The following is a 14,380-nucleotide window of genomic DNA, read 5'->3' as shown; positions in this document are numbered from 1 at the left end:
ACAACCTTTTGTGTGAAGAAGTTCCTCCTCAAATCAGTCCTAAATCTGCTTCCCCTTATTTTGAGGCCATGCCCCCTAGTTCTAGTTTCACCCGCCAGTGGAAACAACTTCCCTGTTTCTATCTTACCTATTCCCTTCATAATTTTATATGTTTCTATAAGATCTCCCCTCATCCTTCTGAAATTAGTTTAATTTGGTGTCATGTTCGGCACAACATCATGGGCCAAAGGGCCCGTTCCTGTGCTGTACTGTTCTATGTTCTAAGGTGGCTATTTGGCCCATTGTGCCTTTGCCAGTTCTTTGAAAGAGCTGTTCTATTAGTTCCAATTCCCTTCTCTTCCCCCATAGCTAAACAAGCTTTATCCCGTCATACACGGAGCTATAAAGTTTCAACATGAATTGCTTTTGCTTGTGTTTGGTTTACCATATTAATGAGATTGGATTTGAAAAATTAATAAGACACTGAGTCTGAAGTGAGAATGTCAGCGTTATTATGATTCCCACGTCTATTATTTCATTACTGTCAGATAGTGACCCCTATTTGTCATCATTGTGCCAAAGTGCGGACAGAGCAACTGTATTAATATAATCGCTTTTCACATCCTTACAATAGTCCAAAGTGCTTCACAGCCCAGGAAGTATTTCTTGAGTCGCTGTTTCTGTATAATCAAATGTGACAGCTGATTTTCCAACAGAAGGGTCCCACACTTATTAATTGGACGATTGACCACTTAGTTTTATTTATTATTTGGAAGGGTGCCCCAATCTCAGTGCACTGGGAGACCCCCCTTCTCTCCCCCCCCAACACTTCATTGGTGGCATGTTTCCCCACACCCCACCAACACAGATCGCTGGTATCGGGACCCTCCCGACAAGCCCCCTCCTCCCCTCCCCTGTACAACTCCTCCGTCATAGCCTCCACTCGGACCCCAACCACTTGGCACTGTCCCGGTGCACTGGCAAGGTTTGGAGGCTCCATCTGGCACTGGCAGTGGGCCAGGTGGGCCCTGCCCAGCATTATCCCCAACCACCCAGGGGCTTCAATGGCCTTCAAGGTGGCCATCGGGCCTGGTCTCCGCTAGCAGAGACCAGTAGTGACTCTCGCTGATCGTACACCCTGCCTGAAGGTTGGAAGGTCCCGGGAGCCGGGAGAATCCGGCACCAAATGGGCTATGCGCATTTAAATGCTACTTTAAATATGCTAATCAGCCTCGCACCCTTTGTGGTCACAATCCAGCTTGTGGCATTAGAAAGGGACCGGGTCGCTTGCAAACCGTCTGGAGCTGAGTGCAAAACAGATTTTTAGGCCCGCACGCTATTTTCCAGACTGGTGCAATCTGTGCCAGGCGCGGCGAGGTTGGAAAGTACCTCCCCACTCTGCCATTTCTCAGTGGGTAAGCACTTTTGTCTCTGACTTTAACAGTTGTGGGTTTAAGTCCCACACGGACACTTAGACACAAAATCAAGACTGACACGCCAGTGCTGTACTAAGAGAGTGCTGCAATGTTGGAGGTGCCAACTTTTGGGTGAGATATTAAACTGGGGTGCTGTGGGCATTGAAGATCCCACGGCAGAATTCTGAACAAGACAAGGAGAGTTCTGCCTAGCGTACCAGTCAGTATTTATCACTCAATCAACATCACACAAGGCTTGTCTGGTCATTATTGTGTCGTTGTTTGTGAAATGTTGTTGTGCACAAGTTGGCTACAGTGCTTCCCACTTTACAACAGTGACTGCACTTCAAAAATACATTGTTGGTTACGGCACGTCAAGTGTTCATGAAAGGGGCTATATAAATGCAAGTCTTTCTGCCTTTATTAGCTGAGGCAAAGAATATAAGAACAGGGAGATCATGCTGGAACTGTATAAAATGCTGGTTAGGCCACTACTGGAGTACTGCGTGCAGTTCTGGTCACCACACTATAGGAAGGATGTGATTGCACTGGAGAGGATGTGGGGGAGATTTACCAGGATGTTGTCTGGGCTGGAGGGTCTGAGCTCTGAGAAAACATTGGAGAGTCTGGGGGCTAACACAAAAACAGAAAGTGCTGGAAAATCTTAGCACTCTCAGAGGGCAGCACGGTGGGACAGTAGTTAACACTGCTGCCTCACAGCACCAGGAACCTAGGTTCAATTCCAGCCTTGGGTGACTATCTGCGCGGAGTTTGCACATTCTCCTTGTGTCTATGTGGGTTTCCTCCGGGTGCTCCGGTTTCTTCCCACAGTCCAAAGATGTGCAGGTTAGATTGATTGGCCATGCTAAATTGACCCTCAATGTCAGGGGTATTAGCAGGGTAAATATGCATGGTTATGGGGAAAGGGCCTGGGTGGGATTGTTATCAGTGCAGGCTCGATGGGCCGAATGGCCTCTTTCTGCGCTGTAGGGATTCTATGATCCTAGGACTGCCAGCATCCTTGGAGGGAGAATAGAGCTAATGTTTCAAGCTTGGATGACCCTTCATCAGGGCTGAAGATTGGGGCTGTTTTCCTTGGAGCAGCAAAGGTTGAGATGCTTCAGATTAAGAGGGGCATAGATAGGGCAGATAAGGTGGCACTTTTTCCATTAATAGAGGAGTCAATAAGCAGGGGGCATAGATTTAGGATAAGAGGGGAGTTGAGGAGAAACATTTTCACCCAGAGGGGGGGCAGGAGTCTGGAAGAGTGGTTAAATCAGAAACTCTCATAACATTTAAGAAATATTTAGATATTCAATTGAACTGCCATAACCTCCAGGACTATGGGCCAAGTGCTGGAAAATGGGATTAGTGTAGTCAGATCTTTGTTGACCACCATGGGCCGAATGGTCTTCGTCTGCACTACAGGGATTCTGATCATTCCTTCCCGTACTAAGATGGCGGCCTCCAACCTTCGCCTTCAAAGGTGCGCATGCGTAATCTATAGTAGCATGGCTTCACCAAAAAACATCACAGTCACAAAGTGAGCATGCGCCTCCCGGACCCCAGCCGAGCCAGTACCCAGTAGCTCGGGTGTTTCCGTCACTAACGGTGACGTTGCCCAAACTCAGCCAGTCGACGCTCGGGTACCTTCGTCACTCCGGGTGACGTAGCCGAGCCGAATCCGAACGCTCTCGGGCGTTTCCGGCCACCGATGTGACACCACCGAGAGCCACCGGCAGCGGCCGTTCGAGCCCCCAAAGCCCGACATGATGGAGGGGAACCGAGACGAGGCGGATCGCTGTACGGAAATCGGCCTGAACGCGCTCAAACATGGAAACAAGGAAGAGGCGCTCAAGTTCTTACGGAAGGCGCAGAGGTTGTACCCGTCGGAGAGAGTGAAAGGTGGGAGCGGCGTCGGGCGGGCGGCTGCGTGAGCGCCGGGATCGAGTGCGGCCTGCCTGCCTGCCGGGGCGGCCGGCCGTTTTGCGCATGTGCCGGGGCCCGCAGGGGGCTGCTGGGAGTTGTAGTTCATTGGCTCCTGGAGCGCCGTTGTGTGGGGACCCGGAGGAACTACAACCTCCGTGGTGCACCTCGGTCCGCCTTACAATAAGTTCCCCCTCCTCCCAGGCAAGGTCTTGAGTATAGTCACGGCCAAAGGGCTTCTGATTAATGTAGGCCAAAGAGGGGCGAGGGGGTCAGATGCTTTCTGCATACAGATCCCAAGGAGTCCCACACAAACCCCAACTTTGACAAGTGTCACTCTGCCATCACCCCATTGAAAGTGTACCTGCCACTTTCAAAAAATATACACAGTTCCATAATACTGGGGTGGTATTCTGTGCCACTTGTACCCATCTCAGTCCTAGCATTGCCCTTAACCTTGTTGGTTCTACAACCAAGGCTGCATCTTTGGGAGTGTGCGAGCAAGCTTCTCTCGAGATTCATACATTGGATTTCAACATTGGCACAGGGTTACCCCAACAGTGCTACTATAACCCCCAAATAAATGCGGGGTCATTAATGACATCCCAGTCACCAAAATGGATTTCTGAAGGATTCCTTACCTGGGTCGTATCTTACCCGAGGGGGCACGACGAAGCGGTTGGGTCTGTGTGGGTTTCCTCCGGGTGCTCCGGTTTCCTCCCACAGTTCAAAGACGTGCGGGTTAGGTTGATTGGCCATGCTAAATTGACCCTTAGTGTCAGGGGTATTAGCAGGGCACGGTAGCAAGGGCGGCACGGTAGCACAGTGGTTAGCACTGCTGCTTCACAGCTCCAGGGTCCCGGGTTCGATTCCCGGCTCGGGTCACTGTCTGTGGAGTTTGCACATTCTCCTCGTGTCTGCGTGGGTTTCCTCCGGGTGCTCCGGTTTCCTCCCACATCCAAAGATGTGCAGGTTAGGTTGATTGGCCAGGTTAAAAATTGCCCCTTAGAATCCTGGGATGCGTAGGTTAGAGGGATTAGTGGGTAAATATGTGGGGGTAGGGCCTGGGTGGGATTGTGGTCGGTGCAGACTCGATGGGCCGAATGGCCTCCTTCTGCACTGTAGGGTTTCTATGATGATTTCTTATGGTCTTAAATATGTGCAGTTACTGGGACAGGGCCTAGGTGGGATTGTTGTCGGTGCAGGCTCGATAGCCCAAATGGCCTCCTTCTGCTGAGTGATGAGGGTATTGAATTCTATTCCCTGGGGGAACAAGAGATGATCTCAATTACATTATGTTTTTAAGGGGCTTGATAGAGGTAGGTGTTGGGAGGACATTTCTTCCACCTGAGAGTCCCAGAACTGGGGTCAAAGTCTCAGAATAAGGGGCTAGACAATTAGGAGTGAGATAAGAATAAATACATTCACTCTAAAGTTTGTGAGAGTCTGGAATTCTCTACCTCAAGGACCGACTGATGCTCAGTCTTGAATGTATTCAGTACAGAGAGCGATAGATTTTTGAATACTACGGGAATCAAAAGATATTGGGATAGTGTGGGAACATGGATTGTTTTATTCATTCATGGGATGTGAGTGTCACCGGTAAAGGCAGTATTTATTGCTCATCCCTAATTTCCCTTGAGAAAGTGGTGGTGAGCAGTTGCCTTGAACTGCTGCAGTCTATTTGGTATATACACTCAGTGCTGTTAGGGAGAGAGTTGCAGGATTTTGACCCAGTGACAGTAAAGGAACGGCAATTATAGTCCCAAGTTAGGATGGTGTGTAACTTAAAGGGGAACTGGCAGGTGATGTTGTTCCATGGGTCTGCAGCCCTTGTCCTTCTACTTGTTCTTTGTTCTTTCGTGGAGGTCATGAATTTGGAAGGTGCTGTTGAAGGAGCCTTGGTGATTTGCTGCAGTGCATCTTGTAGATGCTACAGAGAGTTGGAGGAAGCAAATGTATAAGGTGTCATTTGGGCTGCTGATCAAGTGGGCTGCTTTTTCCTAAATGGTGTTGAACTTCTCGAGCTGCACTCGTTGGGCAAGTGGAGTACATTCCATCACAGTCTAACTTGTGTTTTGTGGATAGGCTTTGAGGAGTCAGGAGGTGAGTTACAGGATTCTTAGCCACAGAGCTACTCTTGTTGCCACAGTATTTATAGGGCTGGTCCATTTTTCTGGCGCAGTGGTAGTCCCCAGGATGTTGATGGGGGATTCAGTGATGGTAATGATATTGAATGTCAGCAAAGGTGGTTAAATTCTTATTGGGGACCGTTATTTCCTGGCATTTGTGTGGTGCGAATGGTACTTTCAGCCAAACTCCGAACATCACCCTGGCCTTGCTGCATGCAGGCACAGGTTGTTATAATATCTGTGGAGTTGTGAATGGTACCAAACACTGCAACAATCAGCAAACTTCCCCATTTCAGACCTCATGATGCAAGGAAGGTCATTGATGATGCAATTGAAGATGGTTGGGCCTAGGTCACTAGGAACAGAAGATCAGCATGATCTTGTTGAATGGTGGAGCAGGCTTGTCGGGTAGCGTGGCCTACTCTTGCTTCTATTTCTTATGCTGTTATGTTGTACAATGAAAGTGAAATGGAGTGCAGCAACACACTCCTTGCATCAGCACTTATTCTTGTAACTGCTTAGAATCATAGAATCTCTACAGTGCAGAAGGAGGCCATTTGGCCTATTAAGCCTGCAACGATAACAATCCCATCCAGGCCCTGTAATCCCACCTATTTACCCCGCTAATCCCCGTGATACTAAGGGACAATTTAGCATGCCCAATCAACCTAACCCGCACATCTTTGGACCGGACTTCTCATGTCATAGAATCCAGACAGGGCACCGACTGTCCAAAAGAGCCCAGGCCCACCTCCTCTGTCCTATTCCCATTGCCCCCCGCATTTACCCTGTTCAATCCACCTAACCTACACATCTTTGGACTGTGGGAGGAAACCGGAGCACCCGGAGGAAACCCTTGGACTTGTTGCCTCATTGCCCGATGTGTGGCCAATTCGTGGTGTTATCGTTACCCGGTTGGACAACTAACGGCACAAACCAAAAAAACTGGCAGCTCTTACAATCATCTGACATGAGGTGTGCATCATCTTAACTATTGCTCGTGAAAAATAATCACCTGCAAAGAAAACAAGACCCCCCTGAGGGAAAAAGGGATAAATATTTGCCAGGGTTGTAAAATTTTAGAATAATAATGATGCAGTTTTTGATCAAAACGATTTTCCTCCCTGCTGATTGGACAGCTATGTCCCAAGCCTCTGCTCAACACCCTCTGAAAACAAATCTTGAATGTGGGGACACCGGAGTTATCACTGGAGAAACCACCATGTACCCAGCATCCTTCAGTAGGCACATTTGTCTCGTGTTACTCAGTCCAGCATTGGGAAGCAGTCAGACTAATCATCATCCATATATTATCATTGTTCACTGTCCAGAACAAATCTTTAAAACACAAAAGTCTTCAAGGCAATTGGAACTCCTTGTATCTTGTCTACCTTTTGTATACAAGATGATAAAAGGTATGGATATAGCAGACGTGGAGTGAATGCTTCTGCTGGTGGGGCATTCTAGGACAAGAGGTCATCGTCTTAGGATAAGGGGTCGCAAATTTATAACAGAGTTGAGGAGAAACTACTTTTCCCGAAGGGTTGTGAATCTGTGGAATTCGCTGCCCCAAAGTGCGGTGGATGCTGGGACAGTGAGTAAATTTAAGGAGGAGTTAGACAGATTTTTAATGGGTTGAAGGGTTATGGGGAGAAGGCAGGAAAATGGGGATGAGGAGCATATCAGCCATGATCGAATGGCGGAGCGGACTCGATGGGCCGAATGGCCTAATTCCGCTCCTATATCTTATGAGCTTTTGTCAGAATGGGTTATGAAGAGCAAACTTAATATGTGGCCACAAGGTATTTCTTTATTCAATGGATAATTAACTGCAGCAATGTGGTGTCTGGAAAGTTGGGATGTCTCAAAGGCAGTTGGGAGAGTCAGGAATCAATAACAAAGACAGCGAGAAACCACTTGTTTCGTCAGGAGAATCCAAAACACATGGGCTTGATCTTAAAATTAGAACTGGGTCACTTAGGAGTGAAATCAGGAAGCTTTCTTTTTTCAGGTAAAGGGGAGGGGAAATCTGGAGCTGTCTCTCCAAAAGGCTAAGGGTGGTGCGGGTCAACTGGAACCAAGATTGATAAATTTTTGTTAGGTAAGCGGGTGAGGGGATTTGGAGCAATGACAGGTAAATGGAATTGAGGTACAGATCAGCTGTGGCCTAACAGATTAGCAGAAAGAGTTTGAACCTATCATTCTGGGAGATGCCACATAATGGGATTGAAGTGCCTTAGTCATCTGATCTCATGTTGCAACAAGCGCTGATGAAAGCTGCATTCTTTCTAGAGAAGCAATACTAAGATTGTTTTTTTTCCACATGGGGGTTCTCATTATAAATCTGGTTTGACATGTTCACCTGACATTGAGGAGCTTGTTAGCATATTGCTAACAGTGTCATCTGACTGAGCAGTGTTGTTAACCGTTGCTCTTTGTTCTGATTGTATGAAAGACAATGCCAGAATATCAATATTACTCAGAAATTTGGCGCAGCTTCCCCCTTTGGCAGTGTGGCACTCTTGAACTAGGGTATTGTTGTTTCAAGCTGCAATCCAGAAACTAAGTGTCTAATTTAGGCTTGGTAGTGAGCACTTGTTTGTGACTTTTGATAAATTTGAACAGTTAAACTCTTGTGTACCTTCAGATGTCTCCCGTAAATCACCAAGACCTTACTTTCCAATCACATTTTGTCTTATCATCGTCAAAGTTTCTTTTGAAAGTTCCTTTTGGGGCGGCATGGGGTAGCACGGTGGTTAGCACTGCTGCCTCACAGCGCCAGGGACCCGGGTTCGATTCCTGGCTTGGGTCACTGTCTGTGTGGAGTCTGCACGTTCTTCCCGTGTCTGCATGGGTTTCCTCCGGGTGCTCCGGTTTCCTCCCATAGTCTGAAAGACGTGCTGGTTAGGGTGCACTGACTCGAACAGGCGCCGGAGTGTGGCGACTAGGGGAATTTCACAGTAACTTCATTGCAATGTTAATGTAAGCCTTACTTGTGACTAATAAATAAACTTGATTTGATTTATTATTGTCACTTGTATTAGTATACAGTGAAAAGTATTGTTTCTTGCGCGCTATACAGACAAAACATACCGTTCATGGAGAAGGAAAGGAGAGAGTGCAGAATGTAGTGTTACAGTCATAGCTAGGGTGTAGAGAAAGATCAACTTAATATGAGGTAGGTCTATTCAAATGTCCGATGGCAGCATAGAATCATAGAATTATAGAATCCCTACAGTGCAGAAAGAGGCCATTTGGCCCATCGAGTCTGCACCGACCACAATCCCACCCAGGCCCTACCCCATATCCCAACATATTTACCCACTAATCCCTCTAACCTACGCATCTCAGGACTCTAAGGGGCAATTTTTAGCATGGCCAATCAACCTAACCCGCACATCTTTGGAGGGAAGAAGCTGTCAGTTTCTGGTCAGTTATGTATTTCTGCATTACTGGTGGCAAAGTTTTCAGCAAGCGTTTGGTCCAATTAGATTTGCTGATGGATAGCCAAACCAGCTGAATACCAGACAGACTCAAATTTTCACTCCTTAGACTTGAGATTGACCAGCAAGAAGGGAGGGTTTTTTTATTTAGGTGTAGAGGGTGGTTATGACAGAGTGGTCAAAGTAGATTGCCATGAGCACTCTGGAACTCTCTCCCTAAACATCTAGCCCATCCCTTATCTTTAACTGCCTTCAGGCACTATTTGGTTATCTCCCCAGGTCTCCTCTTAGCCTCTAATGCCACCCCCATGAAACACCAGAGAACACTATGCTTTGTTAACCAGGCCGTATAAAAGTCCAAATTGCTACTAAATTTGTGCAGAACTGGCAAAATATACAATTGCCTAAAATGCAGCAAGTACAGTGGCGATATAAATTCATGTAACAGCAGACTGCATTTCTAAAGCACCTTTAATGCTATATAATATCCCAAAGCACTTTGGGAGACAGTGGCATAGTGGTAATGTTGCTGGATTAGAAATCCAGACACCCAGCTGATGCACTGGTAATACTGAGTTCAAATCCCAGCATGACAGCTGGTGGAATTTAAATTCAATTCATAAATCTGGAATTGAAAGCTAATCTCGCTAATGGTGAGGTGACCATGAAACCATTGTCGATTGTCGGAAAAAAACCCATCCGTTTCACCAATGTCCTTTAGGGAAGGAAATCTGCCGTCCTTACCTGGTCTGGCTTACATGTGACTCCAGACGCACAGCAATGTGGTTGACTGTGACCGTCTGAAATGGCCTAGCAAGCCACTCAGTTCAAGGGCAATTAGGATTGGACAACAAATGCTGCCTTTGCCAGTGACACCTGAAAGAATAAATTTAAAAAACTTTACAGAGATTACGCTGTTGTGCTGAGAACGAATCCTGGGAGAGGTGGTGGGTGAATCATAGAATCCCTACAGCGCAGAAGGAGGCCATTCGGCCCATCGAGTCTGCACTGAGCACAATCTCACCCAGACCCTATTCCCATAATCCCTCATTTTTATCCTGCTAATCCCCTGACACTTGGGTTAATTTAGCATCACCAATTAACCTGACCCGCACATCTTTGGACTGTGGAAGGAAACTGGAGCACCCGGAGGAAACCCACACAGACACGGGGAGAATGTGCAAACTCCACACAGACAGTGACCCAGGCCGGGAATTGAACCCAGTTCCCTGGCGCTGTGAGGCAGCAGCGCTAACCACTGTGCTACCGTGCCGCCCACTGGGTGAACAAAGATATGGTCAGAGTTAGGTTTTGAGGAGGAATCTCCATATTTAGAGTACTGTGCTCAGTTCTGGTCGCCTCATTACAGGAGGGATGTGGAAAGTATTGAAAGGGTGCAGAGAAGATTTACAAGGATGTTGCCTGGATTGGATGGCATGCCTTATGAGGATAGGTTGAGGGAGCTCGGTCTTTTCTCCTTGGAGAGACGAAGGATGAGAGGTGACCTGATAGAGGTGTACAAGATGTTGAGAGGTATAGATCGGGTGGATTCTTGGAGGTTTTTTCCCAGGGCTGAAATGGCTGCTACGAGAGGACACAGGTTTAAGGTGTTGGGGAGTAGGTACAGAGGAGATGTCAGGGGTAAGTTTTTCACTCAGAGGGTGGTGGGTGAGTGGAATCGGCTGCCATCAGTGGTGGTGGAGGCAAACTCGATAGGGTCTTTTAAGAGACTTCTGGATGAGTCCATGGAACTTAATAGGATTGAGGGTTATAGGTAAGCCTATATATAAGCCTAGGTAGGTAGGGACATGACCGGCGCAACTTGTGGGCCAAAGGGCCTGTTTGTGCTGTATTTTTTCTATGTTTTTCTATGTTCTATTTACCTGCATGTTTAAGGGGAAAGGCACTGGCTGTATTTGAGCATGGGGACAGTAGTCTAGTAGTTATGGTACTGAGTGGGTAACCCACATCTTAAGTTCAAATCCCACGGTAGCAAACTGAAATTTTCAAATTCTGGCTGGCCTAAGAAGATAACTGAAAAAGATGCGGAAAGCCAAACAAATTCACCATTGTCTGGGAAGAGAACTGACCACTTCTACTGGTCTGGCCTACTTAAACCCAGTTCCACACAATGTTGTTGAATGAGATGCTAAACCAAAGGTTCCACCTGCCTGTTCAAAAGGGTGTCCTAGGTCCCGTGGCACTAGTTGAAGAGTAGAGATTTCTTTCCATGTGCTGGCCAACACTCCTTCAACCAATGTTTTAATCCTTAGTTAAAAATTAATTGGCAGTCCTGTGAGTCTGTTCATCCACATTTCATAGAATCCCCACAGTGCAGAAAGAGGCCATTCGGCCCATCGAGTCTGCACCGACAACAATCCTACCCCGGCCCTATCCCCGTCACCCCACATATTTACCTCACTAACCCGTCTAACCTACGCATCCCGGGACACTAAGGGGCAATTTAGCATGGCCAATGCACCTAACCCGCACATCTTTGGACTGTGGGAGGAGCATCCGGAGGACATTCCATGCAAACACGGGGAGAATGTGCAAACTCCACACAGACAGTGACCCAAGCCAGGTATCAAACCCAGGTCCCTGGCGCTGTGAGGCAGCTGTGCTAACCACTGTGCCACCATGTCGCCCTAAACTCTCTGAACAAAAGTAAAAGTTATGATCTATTGAATCGGGTTCTGCTCTGGGACCTGACTGTCGAGTAGTAACATCAGGGATCCTAATACAGTATTGGAAAGAGCTGTTTCAAAGATTATAGAGTTTACAGAATAATTAAGGGCTTGGAAAAGTTAAATCTAGAATATTATTTTCAATTAAATTAAATTATGAGGGAGGACAAGTTCAAACGAGTGAAAGATGATTTTTACACTGATATCAGGAAGCTGTCACACGCAACATGACCAACACTTGGACCTGACTGCCAGAAATAGCAAGGATGAAAGCATAGCAACAGCAGGAGGCCATTCAGCCCCTTGAACCCATTCCACCATTCAGTTAGGTTATGGCCAGTATGCACTTTATAGGGTGGCACAGTGGGTTAGTACTGCTGCCTCACAGCGCCAGGGACCCAGGTTCGATTCCTGGCTTGGGTCACTGTCTGTGCGGAGTCTGCACATTCTCCCCGTGTCTGCATGGGTTTCCTCCGGGTGCTCCGGTTTCCTCCCACAGTCCAAAAGATGTGCAGGTTAGATACGTTGGCCATGCTAAATTCTCCCTCAGTGTACCCGAACAGCTGCCGGAGTGTGACGACTAGGGGATTTTCACAGTAACTTCATTGCAGTGTGAATGTAAGCCTACTTCTGACGAATAAATACATTTTAAATCCATGTCTTTGATACATATCCATTGATAATCTTACCCAGCAAAAACTATCGATCTGTCTTGAAAACTTCAATTGACTCCAACATCCACAGCCTTTTGAGGTTAAGAGTTTCAGATTTTCACCTCCCACAGAAAGTAACCAAGAGTTAGTGAATCGAATTGGCAGATAAACTAGAATTAGCATTACCTGCAGGGATAAGGAAAGCTGAGATTGTTGAAAAAATAGCGAAACATTTAAATTCACAAGGGTTGTCTGAGAGACAGAGTACTCTTGAAAAGTGAAGCGATTACACCGGAAAAGACTCGATTACAAAGACGTGTTGAAAATGTGCTTCCCGATTTCACTCCTGAACAGGCTAGCTCTAATTTTGAGATTGCCTCCCCCTTGTTTTGGATTTCCCCCGCCAGACAAAATAGTTAGCTCAGCATACACCCTTACTGAATCACTTGAATGTTTTCAATACCTTAATTAGATCAGACTTTTGAAACTCGGGGGGAACCCTATTTGTACCTGTTTTAATTTTAACTTTTCAAACCCTGACAGTAGTAGAAGAAAAAACTTTGGAATTATTTATGAAAGGCAAGAAACAAAGATTGCATTGATATAGAACCTTTTATGATCTAAGGACATCTCAGGGTGCTTTACGGTCTAAGCTGTGTAAGAAACTGTTTTAATGTAGGAAACACGACAGCCATTTTGCACACAACCAGCTCCCAGTGATACTGTCCAAAATCATCTGGTTTCATGATGTTGGGGCAGCACCGTGGTTAGCATTGCTGCTTCACAGCGCCAGGGACCCGGGTTCGATTTTCGGCTTGGGTCATTGTCCGTGTGGAGCTTCCACGTTCTCCCCGTGTCTGCGTGGGTTTCCTCCGGGTGCTCCAGTTTCCTCCCACAGTCTGAAAGACGTGCTGGTTAGGGTGCATTGAGCCGAACAGGCGCTGGACTGTGGCAACTAGGGGAATTTCGCAGTAACTTCATTGCAGTGTTAATGTAAGCCTTCACTTGTGACTAATAAATAAACTTTAACTTTATAAACTTTAACTTTGAGGGACAAATATTGACCAGCACACTTGCGGAGACGTGGAATCGTTTATGTTCACCGGAAAGGGCAGACAGAACCTCAGTTTGACAGCTCAAATGGCACCTCTGACAGTGCAGCACTCCCTCAGTACTGCACTGGAGTGTCAGCCTAGTTTCTCATGCTGAACTCCATTGTGTGAGAGTTGAATCCACAACCTTCTGGTTCAGAGGCGAGAATGCTGATGTCTTCCCAGGTAGATAGATGCTGTACAAACGCAAGCGTTCTTTCATTTTTCGTTGGTTTTGGACCCCTTTGCTTTCTCGAAATGAATGAATCTTTTGCCCTGCTCAGATTGCTGAACCCTATGTCTAGACTAATAACAGGTTTTGAAATGTAGTGCTTTAGTTGTTTTTGTCTGGAATAACAGCATTCACTGCAGCTCGGTTGCAAGGCTATGGTGTCGTTATGTAGGATGTGCATCCTACGAACTCAGCACTGAGGTATGCAGGAAGCCAAATGTCTTTTAAAGGAACGGGAAGTCAGCAGTAATACATGTACCATTTTTCAATGTTATTTTGTTAAAAACTGTTTTTACAATAGTTGCCAGGTGTTGTTTTATTTTTACTTCAGTCTGCATCGATAAATCAGTGGACTCCTGAGCAATAATCCCACGTTTCTCTGTTAACTGCATTTTGCTCAAAGGCAGGTCTGACCTCAAGCCTAACATATCAGACAAAGGCTAGAGGAGAACAGCTGAGTCTGTTTGCCGTCGCCTTCCTCAAGGTTTTTATTTTTGGAGTTCCTTCTCTTAGGTAGGTTTCTGCCAAGTCTAAAGAGCCCCAATTGCACTTTGCGATGGAGGAGGCGGATGTGCTGTGTGCACCCATCGACATAACGGACATCAACCCCATACTCGCAGCACGGCACTGCTGTCTCATCAGCCTCACGGGTTCGATTCCAGCCTCGGGTCACTGGCTGTGTGGAGTTTGCACATTCTCCGCGTGTCTTTGTGGGTTTCCTCCGGGTGCTCTGGTTTCCTCCCACACTCCAAAGATGTGTGGATTAGGTGGATTGGCCATGCTAAGTTGCCCCTTAGTTGTCCAAAGATGTGTGGGTTTGGT

General features: G+C 46.8%; 1 protein-coding gene across 1 annotated transcript in view; it reads left to right on the top strand.

Annotated features, from left to right (window-relative positions):
* Nucleotides 1-1,661: 1,661 nt before the first annotated feature.
* The window catches only part of LOC144480228 (dnaJ homolog subfamily B member 12-like), a 37,643-nt gene continuing 24,924 nt past the window's right edge, over nt 1,662-14,380 (top strand). Inside the window, exon 1 of the mRNA XM_078199482.1 lies at nt 1,662-3,299. Within this exon, the coding sequence (XP_078055608.1) occupies nt 3,164-3,299 (136 nt within the window). The 5' untranslated portion in view covers nt 1,662-3,163. The remainder of the gene's footprint in view (nt 3,300-14,380) is intronic.

This window comes from Mustelus asterias, chromosome 28, assembly GCF_964213995.1.
Source record: "Mustelus asterias chromosome 28, sMusAst1.hap1.1, whole genome shotgun sequence".
Classification (NCBI taxonomy): Eukaryota; Metazoa; Chordata; class Chondrichthyes; order Carcharhiniformes; family Triakidae; genus Mustelus; species Mustelus asterias.
Note: the sequence above shows the minus strand (reverse complement) of the source record. Positions and strands in the feature narration are given on the sequence as shown.